Genomic DNA, 24,646 nt, shown 5'->3' on the forward strand with positions numbered 1-24,646 from the left:
TCCTGCGCGAGGAGTCTGCCGTCTGGACTGTGTCTGCACACCTCTGCGCCCCGCACATTCAAGACGGGCCTCAGAAGCTTAAAGCTCCCAGTTTAAGCTTAGCCGCAAGGGGCTTTCTGCTGGCAGACAACCCACAGAGCTTCTGGCAAAACAGAAAATTAACATCATAGTGGCGGCATTGTGCACTGTACTTAAAAAAAAAAAAAATCAAAAAAATAAATAAATAAAAAGAGCAAACTATTTTCGAAGTTTACCGGTAGCTGCTGTTTCTAAAATGGCTGATGTGTTTTTCATCTTGGTACAGGATGTGGAGGGAACAACATTAGCATCAACAGAAAGTAAGGACATGGGGGAGCACGAGTAAAAGACCCAGTGTTCCCAGCAGTCAGCTGTTAGATTAGGCCTAAACTGGTGACTCAGCACTGCCTAAGCTTAAGCACAAGGCCAAACACTGTATGGCTGTGATGTTCTGAGATAGGACTGCATCCACATGCAGCTCCCAAACAAGCCCTCCTATCCACAGCAACACATTCGCTCTAAGGTAATGAGAATCATTATCCTGCATGAGAACAGAGGAGTGGGCGGGAGGGGAGTGAATGCCTTCATCCCTCGTTCTCTCTGATATCCCGCTGAAGAGCCTCTGACACATGATGAGGAATGAAGAGTCATCCTCAGCCCGGTCGTCATCCAGGCAGCTGTTCTCAAAACGCGCGCACACACACACGCATAACGAAAAGATCGCACCACCTCAGCCTCAGTCACAGCCTTCCTCCCACCCCCACACACTCGGCCAGTCTGAGAGTGACGCGAGTGCCAAGGTAGCGGACGGCTGTTACATTCCTGTAATGTGAGGTTCAGCCAAATCCGATGGCAGGGCCGGCTGTGTCACCTGGCAGTTGGTTCTCTTCAACACTAGTTATCCCAGGACAGAACTGAAGCTCCCTGCAAGCCCCTCCATATACACACACACGCACACACACACACACACACACTGCCAACCCAGAACTTAAACCCCCCCGCCACCCCCACATTGACTTTAAGCCCTCGACAGAACTTTTTGTGTACATAGATTTGTGGTTCTGATTACTTGAAACCAATTTCCCTCAAAGTGAGGTGACTTTTCGCTGTTGCGGTTTTTATTTTGAGGAAGCCGCTTGCAAGCGTTTGAAGTCCTCACCTTGTGTGGTACTGAGGTGTGTCTGCATGGGGCGTGGATTGTTGTTGACCGGGCCTATCCGCATAGACCGCTGGTAGCGCTCAATTTCTGACAGCCGGTCGGAAAACTGCATCTTCGTGGTGTCTTCCATCTTCACTCGGTGTCCTGCAAGATGGAGGAACATGCACGTTTTACTTCCTTCACAATGGCTGAGGGAAAGTTGTAAGCATCCTGAAGCCAGCGTTGGTCTTTTTCTTGTGTACAAGAGCAGATTGTTAAATTAGAATATCACCGAGAAGCTGATTTATTTCAATAATTCGGTTCAAAAAGGAAAACTTGTGTTTTATAGATTTTTTATGTCAAGCTGTCCAGAAGACTGTCACTGAGACCTTTCACAATGACGGTAAAAAGCTGGATGTTTAGATCACCGTGTCCAAGCATTTCAGTGGAAAGTTGAGTGGAAGGAAAAGTGGACCTTCAGCTGTACAGTATTTAAAATGTCCTGGAAGACAGCTCTGCTAATTTTAAACTTGAACAAACACAGTGAGGCAGAACTAGTAAATGACATGGCTGATCAAATCATCACTGACTGAAACGTCTGAATAAACCTCACTAACTTGGAGCCTCTCTGTTGTTCCTCCAGGCACTAGGATCTGAATTTCTAAATGAAACTGCTGAATTGTAATTTGGACCTCTGGGCAGCAGTGCAGGTCCTTTTCTCCCCAGCCAAGGTACAGTGGTTTAGAAGATGTTTCTGGTTGAGGAGCAGTTAAAAATAAGGATTGTACTAGTTTTAGCTCCGGTTCCGGACAAAGTCTTGGAGCACAAACTTCAGCTGCAGTTGCCTTGTAGATCTCTCCCAACGTCTTAAATAGAGTTTGGTTTACAATCTCTGCAAGGCCGCGATTACTTTTGTAACTTGTGCACCTTGTTTTATGACACTTTTTCCTTCCACATAACTTTCCAATAATATCCTTGAACACAGCGCTTTATAAAGCCAGCTTCATATGGCAACTTCCAAAGTCAGCGGTCTTGCCCATGTTTGTGTAGGCCAGAATAGTCCTGTATTAAAAATATGTTTTAAATTGTTCTGTAATATTGTAATTTTCTGAGAAGCTGAGTATTTTCATTAGCTTTATGCCATAGCCAGTGCTTGAAACATGTCTACTTTAAATGTGTGAAATGAATCTACGTAATGAGTTTCGCTTTTTTCATCTGAATCATTGGGATTAATCGTTATGTAACAATTACATTCTGAATTTGAGAGAACTAAGGAATTGAAACAGGACCCCTCTATCTACTTTTAGAATAATCCAAGGTAAACATATGTACAGAGGAAGCTACTGTTGCCATGTTTTTAGCTGCCAAACACAAAAATATTATTAGAATGTCAGCAGACCTTGAAATACACTGGCTAGACACTAAATGTTGCCCAAGCTGCACCTGCTGCCACGTCACCCACAGATAACGATGGTGTAAGTGGTTGAAAATAATTGCTTCAGGAATGTTGTTTTCCCTGAAACTGATGTCTAATAAAGTGCGAATTATTGCATTAAGAGTCTCTGAAAAGTGATGAGGTTAAACGATCTTTATCTGTAGTGCCTCATTTGAAAAACAGCACAATGTGACTACATCTACCCCTAATAACATCCCCCTATCTTGCTCTTTCTCTCTCTCCCACACACACACACACACCCACGCACCAACACAAATTCAGGTCTGACTGACACAGCACTTAGTCAAAAGGAAACACCCAAACAAGGTTATGAGACCTTATAGTCATCAGTCTTCAGCGTAGCAAAGAAAAAACACAGAAAGAGATGTTTATGTGCACATATGTGTATGTGTTCAGGAGGTGAAGTCAGGGAAGGAGAAGTGACGCATTTCTGCTGCACCTAGAAAACTAACCAACACACTTAGTGCCCTTATCACTCTGCGGTCCCCTTCGGGGAAATGGTAAGAGAAGAAATGAACTCTGATTGTGCCTTTTACGTGGACAGACGCATGTGTATTTGCACATGCACATGCTTTACATGTGAACACACCTTAAATGCCAGACGTGAGTCCGGATGCCTCTAATGGGGGGAAGAGATTTTAATGTAACTATCAATGCACCAAAACTGTGTGTCAACCAGCATGTATACATTCTGTGGTTTTCTCCCTGGCATCTCTACAGAGTAGCCTAATGTGAAGTAATGGCTGGATTTGAATATTTTATCACAATATAAAGAGGGCAAGGCAGACGGACCAATATGGATTTTGCCCGTCCTTTCTCTCCACTGACCCATGGGCAATATATCTTCCCTCCGAGGCTGACCCATGGGTAAAGTTTCCTCCCGTTTACCGCTCTGTCCATTTGTTTGGACCCACTGCCTCCTTTCAGTCTTCATCTTTAAATTTTATAGAATTATATATATATATATATATATATATATATATATAGAACAAAAAACTTATTTTTGATCATTCACAATTCCAATCTTGTTCCAATTGATTTATGCTTTCTCTTATTTACTAGCCATGTGCCTAAATCAACAGCATTTAGTGCAATGATCAGCCTCAAACACTATCCTCGAGGTGTGTTTGTGAGCAATAGATTTTTTTTTATATGTATACATAAATTGTGTCATTGGACTTCAAAGATTTCTTTGAGAATTCAAGAAAGCTGGTGTAAAAATACCGGTTTATGTCTGTCACACTTTTTCAGTGTTTTAATAGATGTTACTGAAAAATGGGGAACAAGTTGTGTTTTGTGATAAGTAATTTGAAAACAAATTGCCAGAAGGTAAAATTAAAAATGAGCTCTTTGTTAGTTTCTCTCCAGTCTGTCAACAAGAGACCAGCATTTTGCTTAAGTTTAAGAGATTTTTTTAATCAGGGCATAACAACACATCCATCTCATGAGGTGATGCATGACACCAAGTTCCGAGAACAAGATTTTAGTTATTTTATTTTTATTTTTTTGAAAAACCACAAATCACTATTTTTGTTTTTTAGCAAATTGTATCCGTTTGTTTTTTTTTTTTTTATAAAATCTGTAATCAAGAATATCCCTGTTCAGGCTTAAATATTTAACAGTTTTTCATGCTTGTTTGTCCCGAAGACAAAAGTCAATGCTTGCTCTTGCTCTTTGTGTTCAAACAAATATAATTTTATGAAGCTCAAACTTTTTTTTTTTTTTTAAGAACCTATGGTCAGTGGATAATTATCCAGCACAGGCCTATTCATTTTACATATGTAATATTATGAACTGGATATAATTTAAATACAGCCAGACCTACAATTTAAAGTGCTGGATTCTTCCTCAATGCTTGTGTTGTCAATCCAATGAAAGGTATTTATTAGGCACCTTCATTGGTTCATTGGCACCACAGAATAATTAAAGAGCTGCTTCCTTCCCCATTTCAAAATAAAAGTCTCAAATATTGGTATGCTTGAAACATATCTAAGACTCATTAATTACGGGATGTTATATTTGTCTCAGAAGTTGAAGCTGCAAGTTGGAAAATAATGGGTTATGGGTCATAATAATGTAATAATGGGTCATAGCACCATAACAATATATTTAAATTTATGTAGTTAAAGATAAATGAAAATATTCTCAAAGAAAGATTGTTCTGTGCTAAGGGCAACCCTGATTTAATGAGACAAACTGTAAAGAGTAAGTAGTTTTTTATCTTTCACTCCTAAAGTCCAATGAGGTTTGAAATTACAACTTTCAGCTTCCTCACTGTGTTTCCAGAAAGTGCCATTATTTCACCAGCTAGCAGCAATTAGGTGTTGCTATACGAGACAAACTTTCACTTTGATGGGAAATGTTAAGTTAATTTAATATTACAAGAACTAATACCAACGCTAATTTTTAATGCCAGAATGATTCATAGGTCAGAAGTGAGTACGCTAGCTACACGCTTAATTAAAAATGAAACGCAAGTAAAACTAACCACAAGCACATCATTACCACAAGAATGGTGTGCTTTGAAAAACAAAAATGACATTAAGAAAGGCATTCAAGTCCAGAGTGCGAGAGTATCTGGCTCCATGGTGAAAATACATGTTAAATGATGCCCAATGAGCGAGAATCTAGCAGCGACAACTCCAGGACGTTTTTTTTGTTTTTTGTTTTTTCACACATTCTGATCAGCAGTAACCTTGAACTTAACAAGTCTGAGAAAAATTCAGTTATGACTAATCTGCTGGAGCAGAAACTGCTGTTCTTCTGCTGCTGTAAAGCAGCTTGATTTCCTGAACATTATGACACCAACTCAGCCGCTGTACCACTTTGGTCTCTGCCGTTACTCAGGAACACCACCCCCCTCTTCATGCGCTCTGGGATATCTCTTTATTCAGATGCTTTGCAGTCGGTCTGTCTTCTCTTTAAACTGCAGTGGAAGGAATGCAGGTTGGCGTTTTCTGTCTCTGACACACAGAGACCACTGTCAACTCCAGACCAGAGTACTGCCAGCCTAGGGGTAGCAGCCCTCCAAATATAGCCCCTATATGTGTCCTTGCGTCGTTATTAAGAGATTTACACCACCTCAAACGGCTGAGGTCAGGGAAATGATACATCCCAATGCTCTCTGGCTGGAAAGAAAAAGCAGATGCCACAGAGGGGGAAAAAATATGTAATTGGTCAGTTTTTCTGTTTCCAGTGGTGGTCTGAGATGAATTGGCTCTTTAGAGATGAAAGTAATCATTCAGCCGCCCACAAATACACACACACACACACACACACACACTTGAGCTGCAGATCCCGTGGCCTGGTTCCAGCTGGCAGGGACAGACACACACACACACACAAACTCATGTGCTGCATGTGGCGACAGTGTTCACAGCTTCCAGCAGGGGGGGTTCAGTGTGATGCGAGAGGGTGATGTGTTTTTTTTTTGTTTTTAGGAGTGGGAGTTTTTGATGCATCATTAGAACTAGGCCTGGAGCCCATTAACCCGGGACCCACAGTTACTGTTAACACCACTAATCAACTGATGGGCAGCTAAAGACCCTCCTTCCCTCTGCTTTCTATCCTCTTTTCTTTCTTTGCTTGGATAAAATTAACATTTTATTAACAGATTTTTTGTGAATAGTTCTTTAACAAGAGTATTTATTTTCCTTTCCCCCAGTCGTAATGGGGAAAGCAATCGTGGAACGGCGGCTGTCCAAGAAGATTCAGTGTTGGACTCTTGGCTGGGGAATTTCTCTGATCAGTTTACATGTTCTCTGTGTGCATGTATGGGCGCTATTAAGGTACTTCTGCTTCCTCCCTCCATCCAAAAACATGTACTGTATGTAATCGCCCACTTTAAATTGCCCTTAGGTGTGACCATGTTCATGTGGTTGCTTATGTTTTGCCATTTGGTCAACTGGTGAACAGTCCAGAGTGCATCTGTGCTCTTAGAAAATAGTAACATGCAAACTCTTTGTCCTTGCACACCTGCTATAAGTGCATCTGAAACAATTAGAATATCATCTAAAAGTCCATTGTTGTTTATCAGCTGTAAAAGTGAAACCCACATAGAATCATAACTTGGTGTTTTTAAAAAAAATATTATTAATTATAACTTCCAACTAAAGAAAACTTGGTATTTAAGAAGCTGGTTCTTAATGAAGAGCTTCTTCAATGCATTATGGAAATGTTAAGTGGAAGGAAAAACTATGCACAAACTACAGCCTGCATTACAGAAACATTATCATCTACACAATCATGGAGAACACTAACATCTTTCCAGCAGACTGTAAAACACAACCAACATAAGGATGGTAAGCCACCAAAGGTCATTTGTAAAGAATCTGGCTGTTCAGAATGATGTATCTTAGCATTTTATTTGTAAGTTTACTGGAAGGCAAAAGTGTCACAAAAAAGGCGAACAACCAACAGAGACAATTGAAGTGGTGAAAGCAAACTGTGGAGCAAAGGCTGCAGCTGAAGTCAACATCTCCTATAAACAGAGGGAGATGAGAGGAACCAAACCGGGCTTCCTTGATGCCTTAGCAGATCCAAAGGCTGAACGCCGTCATGCCAAACTGCAGTTGCAAGCTTGATGCCGTAATTACTAAAAAACGAGCCTCAACCAAGTTTACGTTGAGCAGATATTTCTGTAGTGCAATTACATTTATTATTTTATATATACATTTAAATAAAAAGACATTTTGTGAGTTTTGTAATTGAGACAATTATCAAAATTATTAGAAGAAAATACCTGAAATATTTCTGTTTGTAAAATAATGTATATAAGATACAAAAATTTAATTTCCTTTTTGATGACTTTCTAGTTAACTCAGATGCAATAAAATAAAAATGCTGTATTCTGATGTGAAAAAAAAAGAAGCAAAAGTAAAACATGCATCACGTTGAGGCGTTCAGCCTTTAGCCTGGTCGGTTCTGTATTCATGTGCGGCTCGTCGGGTTTGACCACCTGCGTTTGACTTAGACTCTGCGGGGCCCAGGGCCAGAGGGGGGCTCCACACCAGCCCCATTTCAGAGAGGGGGTAGTTTTCGTGGTCAGATGAATATTTAATGCATCAGGGTGCACTTAGTAGAGAATGTCCTGGTTCTTTTTTTCTATCTATGATATCATAACCACAAGATAGAGCTGGGAGATGGGAGTCAATGCACATATGAGGCCTAAACGGCAGCTCAATATGCATCCAGTGTCGAAAATGGATGCTGGAGGTTGTAGATTTACTAGCCTCCTCTCAGGGTAGTGGTCGCATCAACTGAAAGCATTATGGAAGTCTACGAAGAATAAATAAAATGCTTGATATAAAATGTCTGGTATTAAGGATGCACCGAGAGGCGGTGGCTGCGCTTTGAAGAACTGGGTGCGCCGTTCCCTGCCCTGCTTTGTTTTGTGTGTGAATTGTTTTTTCTTTTTGTATTTCCTGATAGTTTCTCATAATTGCTGCAGGCTAGCGTGACAAGTTATTTTGCACTTTTACTCCAGGCCTTTGAAGCACGTGGAGGCAGGTAAAGTGAAAGTATGGTAAAGCTTTTTTTTTTTGTTTTTACTGTACTCTTAAGTGGAGGAGCAGGCCAGACCACATGAACGGTAAAATCCACCCTGGCCTTCCTCCACGAAAGCCCATATCAGCTCAACACAGAGACCATTTGCTCGGTGAGGTGACTGCCAGGGCTTGAACGTGATGCCACATCTAAATGATCGCCCAGCTCAATGTGTTTCCTCTCTTCATTCATCCCTTTTTTTCCCCAACTTCTCCTTCTGTGTCTCCATTAAAATAAACAATGAAAACTCAATCGTTTCCTTGAAGACACACACTACAACACGAGCCCTCCACACTATCTGTGCAGCAAAGGGCAAGGCGTGCTTTGGCTCGAAACCAAACCTTCACAGAATTTATTTGTAGTGTAAATATTTTCATCGACTGTACAAATGGACTTGATGCGTGCATCAAACATAGTGAAAACTATGCCTGGACTGCATTGTCTTGCATGGTTGCCATAGGATTACATGTAAAAAAAAAAGTTATAAATGGTGAAAAATGCAGTTACATTTGAGAAAAAACACAAAAATAGCATTTATCCTCACTTGCAGGTCATATAAGCTTGGATGTGTTATTTGTTCTAAAAGCTTGAAAAAAAAAAACGCGAGCTGCATCCTTATCTCGCTTCTGAAAGCCGTCAGCTCGATGTGGAGCGACAGTTGAACACATGCAGCGCTGGGGCCTACTTGCCTGTCTGCAAACTTCCGTTTGCCCTCAACAGACGCTGAGGACGTTTCAACATCTGTTGAGCAAAGCAGTGCACACCTGTCTTCCTCTTCCTCCTCTCTAGCGGACCTGAACTCCCCCCCCTCGAGCTCTTGCTCCCACCCCACTGCTTTCTGCCACCCTTTTTTCTTCTACTTCCCTTTTTTACCTCTATTCCAGGCACCCTGCTAACAAAGCATCTCTGCGGCGGCGGCGTGTTTGGCACTCCGCTTGCCAAGGCCACCAATCACACCACCAAGTATTTACAGTGGGGCAAATCAAAGTTCTTGTTTTGAGGCAGACCCTGAGGGATGTGGGTTTTACCCTTGGTTGGTGATTGTGGCTGTCTCGTCTGGGCCAAATTGAGTCAATGCTAGCCACATACAGACATCTCCCTGCTTTAAAATAATTTGCATAACTCCTCTAAGGCTTTCAATATGAACGCATGAAACGGCAGTGCTGTGTTATTATCACAGATGAAATGTGGGAAGCAATTTTTTTTTTCTTTTTCTCACAAACGGGAGTAGAAAATCTCTGGACTCGGTTGCAAATAGGGGTTTATAGGGCTTTCTGAAGTTATCTGTAGCTCATCCTGTACGACCACAGCTCGGATCTGCTCCCTCAGGCAGATGCATCACAATCTCTGGGGACATAAGCAGTGTGAAAAATCCCCCTCGCAGGCCTGAAAACAAGTCGCTCACAGCGGAAGTTGCTACATGAGACTGTTTGAGCAAAGAGCACAGCCTTCCTTTTCTGATAAGGGGGGATAAAGTGCTTTGTGTGTCAGTGTGTGTGAGACAGAAGCAGCGACTGGCCTATAAAAAAAAAAAAGACACGTTCGGGCAGGCTGGACGGGGTGCAGGGGTGCCAGCATAGGAACCAATGCACCCGGATTCTTTAACAATACTGCAAAGCCCGTAGCAAGTAAAGAGCAATCATTCCTCCTTTGTGCAGCTGCTTTGTTCTTTATGCGTGTGTGTGTGTGTTTAACTGTCTCCTACTGGAACGCAGGCGTGTTGGGGGGTGATAGAAATGGGGCTGTTTTTCAGCCCTCTTGGCTCCTTGCCTGCAGACGTTGCTGATTTCCCACTGCTGCTGCTGTTTTGGCCTTGTCGAACACAGAAGGCCTATTTGGCTCCACTGACAGCTCAAATTAAAGCAATAAACTGCTGCTAGTTTGTTATTTTAGCTCTAATGGTGAATGAGGTTGTTGTGAGTGCGTGCGTGTGTGTGTGTTGGTGTTTGCATGTTTTCAGGTTGCTCTAAGCAGCAAGGTGCTGAAGCAAAGGTGGGGGCTCTTGCAGAGCTGTGAGAAAGGGAAGCAAGCTGCTTGCTGTCACATACATCAATGCAACGCCAGTAGATGTGTCAAACAGCTTTGTGTTCACACCTCCATGCACACCAGATCGCGCACAATAAAGTGCAACGACTAGTGCATTGGCCCTAAACAAACACACAGTTCGCAAAATGTTCCACTGAACTGACAATTGATATTCCAGGTGAGTCAGAGGACATGTCAGAGATGTAAATGTATTAATTTTCCATTGCGCTCGCTTCACCTTCAGCAAGTTTGCTGAATTCACCGGGCTGTTTGAGCTGCAGGTGTGAGCTTACAAAACTGACCTCACTTTTTCTGCAGCGATTTCCGTCAAGGCTTCGCTCTGTGCTTTGCCATGAGGACTGCATCCGTCTCCACTTGTGGAACCTCACTGTACCTATTATTTGCTTGCTGTTCCTAACTGTCGAGGTCTAAAGAAATAAATATCCAAACCGCAGGGTGGTGGTACGCTTCGTCTTTCCCAGCAACCAACAGGTGCTTCATTCCCTCGAGCCGCCCCCACAGCACCATCCCAGTGCAGAAAACCATTTAATGTCATAATGCAGCAGCCTAGAAAAATTGACTATTTTTCTAAATGCAGATCATAACTTTTACTGAATTACAGCTGAAAGGTCGTAATGGCCCCCTCCTGTAAGGGTCAGTGTAAATAAGGAAGAATGAGCGCACACAGAGTGGGCATTTTACTTCCCCTAGTAGGTGAGTAAACAGGAAAGACGCTTGGCTGGCGAGTTTAGAAGAGAGCCAGGGTTCTCATCTGATTCTCAGAAAACGCCTGCTTGCATCATCAGAGCAAAAAAAAAAGAAAAAAAAGAAAAAAGGAGCACTGTCTGAGTCCTCGGTAAATTATTTGGTAATTTCTAATGAGTGCTAATCCTCTGTGTGGCGTCAGCAAAAATAATGTGGAAATTTTAAGCAGCCTGAAGCTGTTTTGCGTGCGTCTTTGAAAGTCATCAGCTGGCCCGAGGAGGTGGCATTTAGCTGTTTTTTAAAACATCAAACAATATTCTTCTTTTTGTCTTCTTTCTGCAGCGACAGGACACCAAAGGACTCAATGGTACATCTTATTTTCTTTTTTTTGTTGTAAGAACCACAGGAGGATTAACATAGCTGTGTGTAACAATTTGTCATACGGAGAGCTGGCCTCAAAGCTTCTAGATGTGGTTAAGGTGGCAAGAGAAGTTAACAAGCTTCCATATTTCTGTGTAATTTAATTATCTATAAATAAATTCATCAGAATTGCTGATGCACTAATCAAATTGATGTCGATTTCCTTTAGAAAAATAAACTTATTCTTAGGGTTATGTCAAATCAAAAAATGTGCCAGATTTTTTTTTTTTTTTTGTGATTGTTTTTGTAGAGATTTTAGGCTCAAGCACAACAAAAAATAAAAGAACTTTACAAAATTATTCCCTAATCTTTGGCCGACTTTAATTAAATTAAAAGATATGTTTTGTTTTTTATTTCAGAATTTGCACTGCTGATCTTCAGTCGGATTCAATTAATGAAAAATGGTCAAATTCCGATCTCTGGGCAATTTATTGGTATTGACTAATCATAGCACACATGCTCTCATGTCTGTCTTCATATCTGTAGTACAGGAGAAAAATAAACAGCGGCTTGACATTCTGCTTTACTCCTTCAGGGAGACGCTCATCTGCGCCCCATCACAAGCCTCAAAACCTCAAAATGTGGTGAATGTCTTAGCCTGAAGTATATATAAAAAAAAAAAAACGCACCACTGCATTCCAGCGGATTTATCATATGGCCAATATTTGCTCTACATCTAATCGCTAAGACTGTGCATGATTTGTCGGCAGTGACCGAAGGGGAGGAAACATGCCACAGCCTCTAGTCACCGTAGACGCGGCAGAGGTTAATTTTTACCTCTCAACTTTAAGAGTACAATAAAACTGCTGCTCTTCTATTGTCTGTGTGAAACGGCACTTATTCAGACCGTCTTAATGACTGAATGTGAAATTAGATGGTGATGGATTTGATTATTAGGACTCCTGGCTTTGGTGCCTGTAGATTATAGATGTTTAGGAAAGCACCCAGAGTCTCACACGCTGCCGTCTCCCCCCACCCCTCCCCTGGCACTGATACACCTGTAGGCCTTTCTTTCAAAGACTCTCATCTCCATTTTCAAACATCAAAGTTGCCTTTGAGCGCAATTGGGACCGAGGGTGAGCCCTTTCATGTGATTTGTGGAGCATGGGCGTGGCGCTGTATATTAAGAGGGGGTGGTGATTACCTTTTTTCTTCTTCTTTTTTTTTGTTTTTTAAAGAGATGCACCTGGCAGGTGCATGAGCCTGAGCACCCGCACACGCAAATGCATCAACATGCATGCTGTCTTTTTGTTTACTTTGCAGAGAGACTGCAATATCACAGGAAAAATAACACAGCAAATGTCATTGTTTGGCTATTTGCATACTTTGTACAGTCTGTGTGCCAAATGCAAATAGACTCAACCCGCCAACTCGAGCATGCTCACCCCCCCACCACCACGCCGAGTCCTTCCCCCACGCCCATCGTTCTCCTGTAGGAGCTGAGCGAACACACCCAAGCGAGTAAATAGGAGCAAGAAAACACGGTGGTGGTACTCGTGCGCTTTTTTGGTGGCGGGGGTCCCTTTGGGGTTACGATGTATCTCGCCTTCATCTCGATGCAAGCAGGTGTTGAGCTCACTGTACAGAGAGATCATTTCTATGAAACAAGCTGCCACTTCAACCTCACTGAATTGAAACAGCCACTGCTGATAAGAAAATGTCAGTTTTCAGATATGACTGTAAATACTATTTATTTATTTTTTTCTTTCACATGTTGCTGAAAATAAAAAGGGTTGGAAGCTATTAATAAAAACGCGATACTATCGGTAACAATTTTTTTATTGCCAATTATGAGAAGTAGGTAAAGGAAAAACTAGTTTTGCGGAAAATAAAATTTATGTTATCTAAATCAACTATTCAATCTATTTTGACATATTAAATTATTTGTTTTTATTTTATCTGCTGTCCCATTGAGATCTGACATCTTTTTCAAAAGGAAACTTTGCCAAGGAAAGCTAAAAATAATACTACTGATCAAAATATATTTTTTAAATGTTTCTTACATGAAAACAGACATCTGTATTTAACAGCTGCTTTGCCAAAGTCTGAAGAGCAAACAGTCACAGCCACTGGCAGAAAACCAGGTTACAGAACTTTATAAATCCTCAAGTTTAATTTTTTTTTTACCTCTGAAATTAGATCCTCAACCCCTCTAGAGAAGTTGTGAATACAATTTCTAAATATCATTTCACAAGTTCAAAATATCTTAAGCTCAGTAGATGCAGAGCTGTCAACAACTCTTCCCCTGTCGGTAAATAGGTGAATGGTGATGTCATGTTGAAGCAATGTGAGAAAAACTTCAGAAGTCAATATAGCTCCTGGAATCTTCTTTACACAGAAATTATTTCTAATATTTTTTTTTCTCACATGTTCATTTGCTGCATGTCATTCCTTGCTGCTGTCATTGGCAGTTATAAGCACTGTTTCCAGTTTCAGCACAGCCAAAGGATGATAATAGTGTGTGACAAAGCTAAAGAAGTGCGTGCGTCTGTGTGTGTGTGTGTGTGGGGGGGGGGTAGCTGTTATAATGACGAATGCCGGATGCATGATGAGGAAATCGGCAGCAAAGACGACAAAAATACTTAGCAGAGCATACTTTCTGTTCAGGGGCAGAACTTGTCTCTCTGTGTTTGTATCTGTGTGTGTCTGGGCATGTGGAGCTACTTTAGTGTACACAACTGTGCCCAGACGGTATGTGTGTCTAACCTACTGCTCAGGTGTTTTCAGAAGGCATGTCATTCTTTGTTTCATGGCCCCAGGCAAGCCACCGTTGCAGTCTTGTCCATCAGGTTCTCCCAACTGGATCAGCAAACATTAATTAAAACGTCCTCCCCCTTGGTGCTCGCTCCGCTGCCGCGGCTCGGCTGGTTTCCATGCAAATGCAGAGGGGCCCTGTCTGCACAAACAGCCTACCAAAGCCCTGAGCATGACGGCCCTGCTGCCTGAGCAGAAGCCCCAGCCTTTCTGCACGGCACTTTGTGTGGCATCATAAACCAGAAATCAAAGCTACTTGGGAGTACAAAGCTGTCCCCAAAAGGATGCAATTAATAATAATAAAAAAAATAAAAATCCTGGTAGTTTTATGGTGCCTGTCTGCTTTGTTCAATAGTAGCGATGTAAGTCGGTTCCTTGTGGTTATAGAGGAATCTGATTATTTTTATGGTCCTAATAACATCTGAAAGGCAGCGAGTGTTCCTGTTCTCCGACTCTGCTGCAACATGACTCTGAGAATGTGTTCCTTGTTTAAAATATGAGAGCTCCTTTATATCATCTCGTGCAATTTCTATTTCAAGGCTACAAAGTCTCAAATGCAGTAAAGTGGGCCGAAATGTCATCTGAGCCCCGGATCTGAAAGCTCATTCAGCCCCAACATAATGGACAATATTAATATGCTATATTTGCTTGTTTTGTCAGCTGTTTAAATTACTTTGATGATGATGCGGGGATGATTAGATGTGTTGTTTCCATTGAGGTTTTAATGTTTCCTCCGTTATCAGGTGGTTGAGCTCATGAGGTTCTCTGTTGTAAATATGAAAATGATATTCATTTAAATCAGCTTCAGCAGAAGTTTATTTTTGCTCCTTCTGTGAATTCAACTCGGTGAAAAAGCGTTTTTTAATGGAGCCTTAAATTCCTCCTGGCCTATATTAAACAGTGTCACTTTATAGCACTGAGCGCCAGAGTAAAAGTAGCTCGGAGCTGGAGCCGAAACGTGTCGACAGACAGACGGGAGACAACTTTAATGCGCGCAGTTATTTCAAACCAGGGACTGCACATCAGAACGCATTTATGCACAGACACACACGTCTTTAGAGAACTTCTTTCTTTCTGTTCTACAGCAGAAATTGAAACCATGCACACACATAGTGTCTATTATGCAGTCAGTGCTCTGTATTATACCTCTGCAAATAGCATCCAGCATGGCGAGGGGGGCTACGGGGGGCTTGAGGAGTGGTGCTGCTCATATCCCCTCTCATGTGACACTGCTGCGCTCTGTTTTGACTGGGTTAAATCCACCCTGTCCCAGTATCCACCTCCACAAAACCACAGCGTCCATTTGTTCGGAGAAACCTTTAGCGCCACATTAAACGCGCACCCTTCATGGATGCCATCATAAAAAGACGCCCGTCTTGTCTAACTTTGAACCGTACAACACATTTATGCACGTACAGTTCTCCCCTGAAGCAATGGATGCATCTGATTAACATTAAGCTCCTCCATCCCCTCCGTATTGGCTGCTTTTGCCCCACATGTGAAGCGCAGCTGCATGTGGGTAAGCAAGGGCGCCAACAGCTTCAGAACGCCGTGGGAAGTGCCCCTGGCCTGCCCTGCGTTAAATCAACGAGCCACTTATGTGGTCAGCAGGTAGGACCCCTCTGACCAGCGCTGAGAGGAAGGCGAGGAGGAGCGGAGCCACCTGTGGCTTGGAGTCACGCTCAGGTCCTCTTAGTGGTCTTTGGTTTTCGCCTTAATGTGCTGCAGTTTCCTCCGACTGGACCATGACGGTGATCCTCACACACACACACCTGCACTGCTATTCTACTGAGAACAATAAGCTGCTCTACCTTCGTCCTCCAGAGACTCCATTCCTAACCACACCTTTTAACCAAAACCTTAATTTTATCTTAACCCCAAAACCAACTCTGGTGAAAAACTGGATTTCTGCACTTGTGAGTAGTTACACACCTACGCATGGACACGTATCAGCCTTGTTCTGTGTCTTTTTTTTTTTTCCTAACGGCACATGAGTCATGCGTTTCTCTTACTGTGAACAGATACTGACACCCACACATGCTCTGATGGGATGGCTGTGCAGCAGCCGCATCTCTCCGCAGTGCATGCCAGATTTGTGGTATGTGTGTGATGATGTCTGTGTGCGTGGACTTACTGCGCGGTTCCCGGGGTCCGTCCACGGTGACTTTGATGGCACGGTGATAGGTGGCCACCTGCGGTGGTCCGGTGAACACTGTGATGGTCAGGGTGAAGCTCTTTCCTGCAGCAAAACCACATTGCATTCATGATGACGGACCACTCATCATCGGTTAGAATTACACTAAGCTCGACAATACCTCATTTTGAAAATCAAATCAAACAATTTGATTTGAATCTGTGTTTATCTTTTTTTTGGGGGGGGGGGTGGAGGGTTGGTTTGAGCTGATTAGATTTTAGAAGCCTGATTAAATTGGATTAATAAGTCATTGCATATTTTCTTTGAGACCTTCAAATCAGTTCTCCCTGCTAAAATGAAAAAAAAAAACAAAAAAAAAAAACATATTGTTGACAGGTTTGCCATAAACATGATTTTGATTACTGTCAGAATGCCTTCCAGATTCCTCCCAAAGAGCTTACAGCAACAGAATATTATTGGCTAAATCTTGTCAGCATTTGAATCAAAGCAGTAGCAGAATGAAAGGAGGGCCCCGGGAGGGGAAAGGACCACCTCCATGAAACTGCTACCTCCCACTCTGACCAGAGTGTCTTATATGCATGTAAAAGAATTTATATATATTTTTAGAAATGTAAGAGAGAAGGAGAACTTGGTTTACTCGCAAGACTTTTTATTTATTTACTTAACAGTGTTTTCTGTCATGTGTAGTAATCCGTTTTGAATACCACAGCATAATAATATTATATTATGGCTTCCGAGGTATTTGTGCCATCCAGAGATTAGAAGTGACCAACTTTCTCACATTCACATATTTCTTGCACTAGAGTCTGTGCAAGAAGAGGAAGGCAGTGTGTGACGCCTGTGGTGTGTGTGTGTGTGTGTGTGTCTGGGAGGAAGGGGGGGGGGACTCCTTATCTTAAAAACAAGAGAGCGTGAGAGGAGAGCAGAAAGTTTTTTTGTTTTGTTTTGCATAAATTAAATATATACCCTGTAACTGATTTTATTTGTATTATTCAGGTTTGCTTGCAGCCTATCCATTAGACATGAATCTTGTGGTTTTTATATATATATATATATATATATATATATATATATATATATATATATATATATATATATATGATGAGTGGGGTAAATAGTAAAAAAAATGCCTTGATAATTAAAGAAATGCTTCTTCCACTCGGTGACATTCAAACTTTTGAATAATGTTTTATGTGGAGACAATCGGTTGTTTATGCTTTGACATTGAGAGGTTTTGATTTGCTTGATAGGGTACAAAAAGTACAGTCAGCAGGCCTGCGCTTTAACCGCAACATCCTGCACTCGGGCCTTGATGTGTGAGTTTCTGCACAAGAATTAAACCCAACGCGGATGATAAAACCGGACTTAAAGAGTGGAATCAGCTGGTAAAAAAAAAAATAATAATGTGTGCGCTCATCTTTCCACCTAGAAAGGATGGATGATAATTTGTGCTCTCTTAGATTTGGAATATACAGATAAGTTGCATCCGCGCTTCAAGGCCGTGATATTTGATAATAAGAAATGGACAGAGTGAAATTATCCACGCCAGAATGACTCATAAAACTAACGTAAATGTTTTAACTTTTTTAAATTAAAATGCTGATAAAGATTTCCTTATATGCTGAAGGAATGAGTGTACACAAACACGGAAATAAGATTGCGATCTATTAGTTTCCTGGGTAGAAACATTGTCATCGTCTAATTGTTTGCAAGAAGGCCCTGAAAGCATCTGTGAGAGCGCGCGCCTTTGCGTGTGTGTGTGTGTGTGTGTGTGTGTGTGAGAGAGAGAGAGAGGGTTTCATAGTTTTGACTCACCTCGTCCGCTCCTGCCCACGAAGCGGAGGTCGTTGAAGCGGGCCACTTGGTTCTTCATCACCGCGGAGGCGTTCCGCAGCTCGGCCGAGTAATTCTCATCGTTCCCGGCCATGACAGTGACCAGTGTCCCGTCGGGAACGTCGCCGAGCGCGACGACCTGCGCACGGGAGGAAAAGCAGGTGGTCACTGCGGGTCGCCAAAAATAATAATAATAAAAGAAAATCTCCGTTGGACTTCGCGTAGAAACCACATCCGGTTGTCCTATAATTAACTCCAAATTTCTTTTAGTTTTCCCCACAATGTTAGTAATGCAAATTGTATTAAACGTGTAGCATGCAGGAGAGAGATTTACCAATAACACACAGCAGTATGAATCTACCGCTGACATCCAGTTAAATGTTTGTCAACATCTTGATTTGCATGGTGGCCATTCTATCTCTATCCGGCTATTTTTTCCCCCGATGTCTCATCATTTGGATAATATATTTTTAGAAAACTGTGAATAAAATTATGCAAAAATGGATAAAAACGAAGCTTTACTGCATCTTGGTTTCACATTTCCGACTTCAAATTCTAGCTCCAAATTGCAATGCCTCTGAATGTCTTACTGCGTCTTAATAATTAAATTTTAGCTCGAATAAAGTTCAGTGTAAATTTATAAAACACCAGCAGTTAAATTCCCGTGCACAGATCAGACCATCTCTGTCATTACAGTAGGAAAGTAACTCTGTGCATTATTAAAATGAGGAATAGTTAGTTATTTAGAAACCACCAATCTTGCCTTGAAAGCCACGGGAAGCGTCTTGTTGCACCGCCAGTGCGACGGCAGCACGGAGCAGAGGAAGTTGGGGCTGTCGGTCCGCACTAGCTCTCCAGCGTGGTCCGCCAGGACGTCCACCACGTTCCTGTTGTCTGGCCGCGTCCTCAGGGGCCCCGGGGTGGCCATGGGCCCGTTGCCGTCTCCGATCTTACTGCAGGGGAAGGACGTGGAGGGCGGTGTGAACCGTCTTGTGGTGGGCGGCTCTACGGGAATATGCATCACAACAGCTTGGGTCAGCGCCACCTGACTGGGGTTGTGTCAAAGTCTCTGGAGGACAGGCAAACTCAGGTTATTGGGGGGAGTTCGTGTCTCTCTTTCTGGTCCAGACGTCGCTGGTCTCAAAGGATGGAGGCGAACGCGAAGGGGGGCGAAAAAAAAGTTCCACTGATTGAATAAAAAAAAATTTATAATAATAATAAAAAAAAAATAACAATACTCTCTGCTGACTGGCGTTAGATCAGCAACCCACAATGTCTCATCCTGAAGAACATCAGAGTTGCATATATGTATCTAACAAGCTGACGCTGTCCAAACTCTGCGCAGGGTTGGACTTTTCTATCTGCGCTCGGATCTACCGCACACTTGAATACTTTCAGCCGCGTGTAAACAATACATCAACACCACAGAGCACTCTAACTCTCAGTTAAAAACACCAAACTAAGGAAAAAATCCCCCTAAATATTTTTGGAACAAAACGATAATCCAGCCACGATACATGTAAAAGTTAGAGTCCAGCTCAGCGGTTGTCGCAACTTCTAAATATCACCATAAAACTACCATCACCGCTGAGCAAAAGAGAGAGAGAGAGAGAGAGAGAGAGAGAGAGAGAGAGATATCTAACTTGAATGTCCTGAACTCGAATAAAAGCAATCAAACTGCAGCAGTCCTTTGTTCGTGCGTAAAAGTAATTTTCCCGATTGGATCTGCGAGATCCTGAAATAAAAAGGAACGGTTCCCCGTCGCTCCAGCTGGATTTCCTTTCAAAGTTATCCTTTATGGGGCGCAAAGAAGGAGACTTGTGGCTGAGCAGGCTGCAGAGTGCCGCGATATTACTTTTACACAACTCATTTCAGCTTTTGGTGACTGGGTTCAGCCAATGAGTGCGCTGGGTTGGGCTTTGGCGCACCAATCAAAGTGCGTCGCTTCTTCTCCGGATCTGCCCCGTTGTCACATACTACACCGGCTCAATTATTGATACATATCTGCTCTTCTCCGTGAGCTGCAGACTACATGGGTAAATAGTTTTCTTATAAGTTATGAATTATTATAGTTCTTTTTTTTTTACGCACAGCTGATAACGTAAAGCAATAAGATAAATGTGATGCACATAAAATTTGATGGACTTAATGGTGTTAAAATGGTCTCAGATTTAGATCTGATGTATTAAAAATCGAGTCCATACAACGCAACTGCTGCGACAGGAAAACAAAACATTTAATTAAATATCTTAAACTTTATTCTCTTCACGTTGATTTATTCCATCCCATGTCACTGACTTGTTTTTTTCTTTTAAATCATTTTTATTTGATCTGTTTGTCGTCTATCTAAAAAAACTCTCACAGACCTGTGGTTTTAATTGCACTAACTCATCTTGAAAAGCCATCAGCCGTGTCTGGCGGCTCCATTGCTTCTCCAAGTAAATAAAAACTTTCATAAAGCAAAATTGGGGTTTCGGGCAGATTCTTATCGCGTTAATTACCTGGTTTGAATTAAATATAGAAAATTAAAACAAGCGTGCAATGGTCTCTTAATTGCCTCCACATCAAACACGCAACCCATTTATAATTGCATGTGTCTGTGTACGCCAGAGGCTTAAATTATTAGGAACTCAAAAAGTTGCATGAAATGACGGCACACCCTGCAAAACTCCGAGGCCATACGTCCTTCTGACACTAGTTGGCGCGTTTGCCTTTTCAATCGCTGTCAGCTCGACCAGTCTGAGCCACATATTTCACACTTACTGAGGCACAGAGAGGAGGGCAACCTTTATCTGCCTGCGAGAGAGTCGGAAACCTGAAATATTCTAGACTAAACCCAGAAAGTTAAATACGACACTTTAAGGTTTTTCATGCTGAAAACGCACTTTCCCCCCCCCCATCACTTCATAAGGTCATATTTGATTTATATACTTCTGTTTGTTTTTTTTGTTTTTTTTGCTGGAAGTTTTAAATATCATTAAAGCTTTTAAAATAACACCTACTGTGCGTTAAAATGAATGGGGACCACATTTTCGACTTCATATTTGATATGAGTTTTTGTCCTTAACGGAGCCGAAGTTGGCAATTTCTACTAAAATAATCAGTACATCTTTACTATTTGAGTGTAAATTCTAGAAACTGCTATTGTGGATTTAAATGGTCAGCATTAATTTGGTAAATATTGGACGGCGAAATTATTTATTTAGCTATTCGTAATTCTCATTTATTTTTTCCTATTAATGATGAGAAGCATCCGTCTTTCTTATCTTGATCCCAGATTAAAAAAATAAAGAAATAAATCATTCGAACATGTTTTTAAGCGCATCTATGCTTTGCATCAGAGGGTGTGTAATTATGGGGCCCCGTTGTCGTCGTGCTCACGCGCGTTTTGCGCGTGCGTGGTGGCTTTTAAGTTGTTTACTTGCAGGAGAATAAATTAAGTGGCGAGAAGAGACGCCAAAAGTGGCTTTAAAATTTCTTTAATCACCCGTTAGTCTCGTCAGAGGTACAGTGTGATTGGATGTGGGGGAAATGAATTAAAATAAAATAAAAAATAAAAAAAATTGGTAATTTTAAGATTAAGTTTTACTATAAAGAAATCAATCAATCAAGTTTAATTGAGTGATTAAAAAGATGATTTTCTGCCAAAAAACAGAAAGAAAAGAAATACAACACATAAGATGTTTTAGTTGATTAAATTAAATTAGTATTGTACTAGAGCTACAAACTTGACACCTTTTTGTTTCTATGTTGGTTATTGTTGCAACAAAATCCAAAAAAAAAAAAAAAAAAATTCTTAAAACCTACTAATTTGCTTATGTGGAAAAATTACCTAAGAGCTGTCTGACTGACAGGAATGCCCTCCAGAATGTTTTTTAATGAGTGACCAGATGGTGGTCCTTCAGAGGCGAGACACCAAAACCAAATCAGAAAGGAATTTCAGTTTTATGTGACAGAAATAAGAAACTTAGGTCTCATTTAAAAAAACAAAAACAAAAAAAACAAGAAAACCTGGCTTTGTTACATTTTTTTATTTTAAACAACCTAGTACTGTTACTAAATTGCTGAAAATCTGTCAATATATGTGAGCGTGTGATACAGTTATTGTCCAAAGTACTGTCCCTCTCTTAATTTCTGACATATCTGATTCTTCTGCCAGTAGAAAATTTAATATGCAAACCTGCTTTAAAAACGATACCAATTGTTTTTAATTACCTAGTTTTACCACGTTGTGGTCATATTATTAAATTAAATCTTTTCTCTGTTGACTGCTATAAAATAATACTTCACCTAAAAACATTGTGCAAGAAAGTGTACAAGTACAAAATGACATCATCTTAAATTATTTCAAGCCAATGAATGGTGGGCCTTGTGCCGCTGACCCTTCCTTGATGGCCCTACTGCTAAATAGGATTTTAGCAAAATAGGATTTTGAGTAACACGACAAAATACTTGAAACGAGTCTGATTCAAATTAAGGGAAAAAGAAAAGTTAAAAAAGATCAAAAATCAGAAATGTCCCTCAGTTCTAGCTCACATTGTCAGTTCACATCAGCGGTACCCACAGGGGGAGTTCTGAGGAAAGAATGGCTGCTCTAATATATTCAGTGTGTTGCCACACAAAGATTGCTGACTTGCCACCTCTTGCAAAACTTTCTGAAGCGTTCCCTGCATTCAGGGATCAAGTCTGCAACCCTTAATCTAAAAAAAAAAAAGGAAAAAATAAAAAGCATCATGTCCATTCAGATCACCTATCATGCAGCATCTATTTCAAGTACAGCTCAACTGGGACAGTGACAATGCTGCTGATATTTTAGTCGCCCTCCTGCCGTAGTTCATTATTAATACGTGACCGCATGCTCCAGCTTCACCCCACTCAGCCGTAATGTGCGCTCCGGGCGCCTGTCACATTTAGACCTCGGCATTTCAGCACGCAGTTTCTACGGTTTCAGCCGCACAGGCATTGAGGACGGAGCCCGCCGTGCCCCTGAACGATTTTTAATGATCCGAGTGGGCTGAGCCTGAAATCAAGACAAGAGCTCCTGGAGGACATGTGAAACCCCCGGACCCACCTCAAAAATAAGCCGTGGCATATAGGTTACTTGCCATTAAAAGAATAAAGAGGGAAACGGAGCCTGCAGTTGCAAATGACAAGAGCATCACATCATTGTTAACAAGTGGTTACAACGTGAAAACTTGTGATTAAGACGTTCTCTCCATTTGAATTTTCCAGCTAAGCAAAAAAAACAAGAGCTTACTGTATCAGAAAATTGACAAACTATTGGAAAGATCATCTAAAAAACATTTTTCTTTTTAATAATTTGAACCAAAGATCTAATTTCGGAGTTCTTGCATTGACTCTTTCCATCATTATTCTGCTTTAAAGGTGAAGTAAAAACCCCAGGTACTTTAAGTTTTCTTGTGTAATGAGTCAGAATGTAAAGACTAATATGACTGTGATCACCCTTAGCAGAGAAACCAGTGAAAGCCTTTGGGGTCTGCAATATATACCTGCCTCTAAATGCCACCCACACAGCTTTCAGCGCCACTTAAAAGTCACTTTGAAGCCGGGGACAGTCTCGGATACATGAAGCTGCTTTCAAAGTTTCTTGTTTTTTACTGAATTTGATCTATTAGCTTGTGTAAACTCCCAGGCTATTTTCAGTTCAGACGTGGCACACATAAGCCTTTTGAAGGGGTAGTTATTCATTTGGAAAAAAAAAAAAAAAGAGGGGGATAGAGGTAGGGAGAGGGGGGCAATTAGAAATAGTTTGAGGTTCGGCGATGACATAAGACAAAGATTTCTATCTTTAGAGAAGCTGTGGCGCTCACACATTTCTGTACATTCACAAATTACAGGGCGAGCTTTGGCCCTCAACCCACCGAATGCATTCCTTCCGAAAAGTGTCTGCTCGAGTTTCAGCCGGGGGTTTCTCTTCAGTGGAAATATGAGTGTTCTGAATGAACGACTCCTATGAAATGGAGTTTTATTCCTCTCGGATTAAATTAGCTCTTCTTTTGGGGCTTGAGGTATTTTTTATTTTTTTTCTCCATGAATGATGAATTCTGTGGTGGCTGTGGAACGTCGGGCTTGTTTACCCTTCCCTCCTATTTTTTCTCTTTTTTGTTGAAACGCAGTTCGCTGTGAAGTGGACTTTTTTTCTGCTTGATATGACAAGAGTGTCTGTGATTAGACTCCCCAAGCATGATGTAAGTCACCAAAAGTCATTTGTGCCAGTCTCCTCAAAGCCAAATCATATTCTAGCGTCAGAGTGTTTATATACACAAGTATATGGAGAAACTTTTAAACAACACTGAGTGGGTACAGACTGTTTGGGTTTTGGGTCTTTCGCTGCTCTGATGGCTGATTCTTCCTCAAATTTTGATTACACAACGTGTCAGCACATCACAATTGGCGGTCATTTTTGTCCATTTTGATGTTCAGACAAGAAAATAGGAAACACATTGAGCAATTTCGATCATACAAATTTGTATGTTTCTTTTTTGTCCACAGAGGTCGTCTGTGTTAGTTTTAATGATGGCAGGAATGCATCTGTGTACTCAAACGTCTGCAGTTTTTCTCATGGATCTCTGCTTTG

The 24,646-nt window shown here is 41.4% G+C and overlaps 1 protein-coding gene across 2 annotated transcripts in view; it reads right to left on the bottom strand.

The window, feature by feature from the left end:
- Positions 1 to 24,646, bottom strand: part of runx3 (RUNX family transcription factor 3) — a 54,307-nt gene that overhangs the window by 12,649 nt on the left and 17,012 nt on the right. The window contains exons 3-6 of one of the 2 annotated variants that reach the window (XM_007574568.2): positions 18,812 to 19,053; positions 18,031 to 18,187; positions 16,195 to 16,299; positions 1,178 to 1,321 (exon numbers count right to left, since the gene is read on the bottom strand). In XM_007574568.2, coding sequence (XP_007574630.1) covers positions 1,178 to 1,321; positions 16,195 to 16,299; positions 18,031 to 18,187; positions 18,812 to 19,053 — 648 coding nt within the window. Of the gene's footprint in view, positions 1 to 1,177; positions 1,322 to 16,194; positions 16,300 to 18,030; positions 18,188 to 18,811; positions 19,918 to 24,646 lie in introns of those variants that run through there. The other variant, XM_007574574.2, reaches the window with a different exon arrangement.

This window comes from Poecilia formosa, unplaced genomic scaffold, assembly GCF_000485575.1.
Source record: "Poecilia formosa unplaced genomic scaffold, Poecilia_formosa-5.1.2 Scaffold8, whole genome shotgun sequence".
Taxonomy (NCBI): domain Eukaryota; kingdom Metazoa; phylum Chordata; class Actinopteri; order Cyprinodontiformes; family Poeciliidae; genus Poecilia; species Poecilia formosa.